Source organism: Guillardia theta, assembly GCF_000315625.1.
Source record: "Guillardia theta CCMP2712 unplaced genomic scaffold GUITHscaffold_8, whole genome shotgun sequence".
Taxonomy (NCBI): Eukaryota; class Cryptophyceae; order Pyrenomonadales; family Geminigeraceae; genus Guillardia; species Guillardia theta.
This window is the reverse complement of record NW_005434666.1, coordinates 160,291-163,414: the sequence shown is the minus strand read 5'-3', so window position 1 is coordinate 163,414 and position 3,124 is coordinate 160,291. Positions and strand designations below refer to the sequence as shown.

Here is a 3,124-nt window from a genome sequence, read left to right as displayed (position 1 = left end):
CTGTCGGCGAGGGAGAGGCAGGAGATCGTGAGGCTGCATATACTCCAAGGACCCGCAGGTACACAAGAGCAAGGCGGAGCTTGCGGCGATGTTTGGGAAGAGCCTGTCAGCGATCTCGAAGGCGCTGAAGCCGGAGAACGTGAGGAAGTGGGCGAGAGGGGGGAAAGGAGAGGGGGGCAGTGGTTTCGAGTTTGACGAGTAATTATTGATGTAATTTGCATTATTGGAAAGTTTTTCTTCAAGGAAAATAGATTTGATGCATGCATCTGAATGGAGTTCCAGTCCCCCCTGTCTTCCCCCGTTTCCCTTCCACTCCTCCCCCCTCCCTCCCTCCGTCCTTCCCTCTCACACCCTCTTGTCTCTTCTTCCGCTCTCTCGTTTATGATTAATCTTTCTTCGCAGTCGCAGGAGATCCATCTCCAGCAGGTGTGATAGACATGCACCACCTTCCCTCTCTCCCTCCTCCTTCTCCCTTGTCCCCTCCTCCTCCTCGCTGACTTTGTTTTCTCCCTCCTGCTCAGGCCATCCTCGTGGAGCGACTCTGCTCGGAAAGGTGACTCGACCACTTATGTGTGCAAGGAAGAGACGAGGATGCAGATGCTTCATCCTCTTTGACGACACTTGGCCGTCAGCATCGCTCAAGCATCATAGCGGCAAAGGAGGTTCACCACTCTCCCCTCCTTGCTCCTTGCTCCTTGCTCCTTGCTCCTTGCTCCTTGCTCCTTGCTCCTCCTCTCGTCCCTTCAGCTCATCAGAGTTTGCTGTAGGTCGAGCCCTTAGCTTCCTCCTCAGCCACGGCTTCGAGATTATCCAGCAGAGCGCTCCGAACGAGCTGAGCTACCTTGGCTATGTGCTTGTGCGCAGACTTGCGGAGGAGGAGAGGCCACGGGGTAGGAAGAAGAGACCAGGAGACAAGTGACAGAGAGCTGAATGCACTTGGGGCAGGGTCAGAACACCGTGAGGAGGATGATGATGATGATGAGGAGGAGGGCTTGGATGGGTCTATCGATCTACAAGTCGTTCGACCAGAAGAGGGCAGTTTGATTCATGGCGACGTAAGTGATGGCCATGAAGGAGGAGGACGAGGGCACGAAGAGGGCAGGAGGGGGATGCAGAGGAGGAGGAGGAGGAGGAGCAAGAGGAGGAATAGGAGAACAGATTGGGTCTGCTCACAGGAACGCAGGTGTTGACCATGGACGTGAGATTGTCGGGGGTGAGGGCAGGAGAGCACTCGCTCGTCTTCTACGACGAGATGGTGGAGAGGATGAGAGTGAATCACTGGGAGGACATGCAGCTGTACTCCTGCTCCTGCTCCTGCTGCTCCTGCTGCTCCTGCTTCTGCTTCTCCTTCTCCTTCTCCTGCTCCTCCCTGCTCCTGCTCCTGCTCCTGCTCCTGCTCCTGCTCCTGCTCCTGCTCCTGCTCCTCCCTGTCCCTGCCCCTCCTGCTCCTGCTCCTCCCTGTCCCTGCCCCTGCTCCTCGGGCTTCTCTTCGTTCTCCTCTTCTTGCACACCCTCTCCCCCTTCCTCCCCCTCCTCCCACTGACATGGTCGCAGGTCATGCGAGGAGGGAGGAAACCCTGAGGACCGTCAGAAGATTCAAGTAGGAACATCACAGGATTTCTTGTCCCTTTCCCTCCAAACTTTCCCCATCCCTCTCCTCCTCTTAGCTTGTTTGACCCCTTCCTCTGCTCATCCTTCATCGTCACATCTCTCCTCCGCTCCTCGTCCTCCTCGTCCTCGTCCTCGTCCTCCTCGTCCTCGTCCTCGTCCTCCTCGTCTTCGTCCTCCTCCTCCACTCGCGTCCCTCATCTCCATGTTAGCCCAGGTGTTACCGCGAGTTTCCGCTCGTCATGTACGGGGTAAGGGCTGGTCGACGCCTCTTCCTCCTTGAGATCATCGACAGGAAGTAAGGGAGGAGGAGGAGGAGGGGGGGGTCCTTGACCAGACGAGCAGGCACAGGAGCGTAACAAACGTCTCCCGGACCCTCACCTTCCATCCTGCCAGCCCTGAGCTGTGACATGGCGATAGGAAGGATGCAGCAGGAGGGTGGCAAGAAGGAGCACAAGGAGGAGGCAGGGGAGGCAGGGGGAGGAGGGATCAAATGTGCAGCCTTTGTTACTTGCAGGAACGCGCGTGAGGAGGGTCAGAAAGGTTCAATGAAGGGTGCATGGGGAAAGCGCTGCTCCTGCTCTCCTGCTCCTCGTTCCTCCTCCTGTTTTCATCGCTGGAGGATGGGAGATAAGGACGAAGCCACAGCCTCAACCTCCATGTCGACGATGCTTCCTGCTGCGCGGGAGTGAGAACAAGAGGGATGGAGGGCATGGAGGACACAAGGGAGTCAGCACGTGTAACCCGCTAGAGGAGGATGCGAGGAGAGAAACTAGCTTGAAAGGAAGAGACGAGAGGGAGGTCGGTTGAGGAGCGAACAATAAACAAACACAGCAAGTATTGGGTGCTTGGATAGCGAAAGCAGAGGCAAAGCTCAACCGAACACGACGAGCGGAGGAGCAAGAGGGTGGTGGGAGTTGGAGGAGGAGGAGGAGGTTGTGGTGGTGATAGTGTCTACCTTCAAGGTTGGTGTGATAAACTAAGTTGGGAGCCTCAAGCTTGATGGGAGACTCGACGGCATCGCCGCCGACGCGCGTCTGATGACCTGCAGGAGAATGAGAAGAGGAGGAGACGATGGAACAGGGGCGGGGAGGTACACGAGAAGGAGGAGGACAGGGAGAGAGGAGGAAGGATCACTTACTCAAGCATCCATCCCTGTCAATGGTGATGGTGACTTCATCGCTTCCAGCCCTAGAGCCAAAGAGAGTAAAGAGACCAGCAGCTCCTCCTCAACATAATCATCAACATGATCATCATCACCAACATTATCATGATCACCATCGTCAACATCATCATCATCATCATCGTTCTGCATCATCATCATCCTGCATCCTCCAACAACTTACAGCGGCAAACAAGCCAACACTCTTCCTCCTTCTCGGTATGAAATGATGAAATCTTGATTCGCCACATTGTCGAGGTCCTGAAGTTCGCACGTTGTCAGTGACGATACCTTCCCATTCCCATCGTCCTTGCTGCCTCCTTCCAGTTTCCCTTTCCTCATCTTTCCACTCTC

General features: G+C 55.7%; 1 protein-coding gene across 1 annotated transcript in view; it reads left to right on the top strand.

Moving 5' to 3' along the window:
- The window catches only part of GUITHDRAFT_161191 (hypothetical protein), a gene marked incomplete at its 5' end in the record, with an annotated part of 3,300 nt that extends 853 nt beyond the window's left edge, over nt 1–2,447 (top strand). Inside the window, 8 exons of the mRNA XM_005839368.1 lie at nt 403–426; nt 522–553; nt 598–662; nt 768–856; nt 1,184–1,255; nt 1,555–1,600; nt 1,821–1,906; nt 1,954–2,447. Of these exons, the coding sequence (XP_005839425.1) occupies nt 403–426; nt 522–553; nt 598–662; nt 768–856; nt 1,184–1,255; nt 1,555–1,581 (309 nt within the window). The 3' untranslated portion in view covers nt 1,582–1,600; nt 1,821–1,906; nt 1,954–2,447. The remainder of the gene's footprint in view (nt 1–402; nt 427–521; nt 554–597; nt 663–767; nt 857–1,183; nt 1,256–1,554; nt 1,601–1,820; nt 1,907–1,953) is intronic.
- Nucleotides 2,448–3,124: the final 677 nt, after the last annotated feature.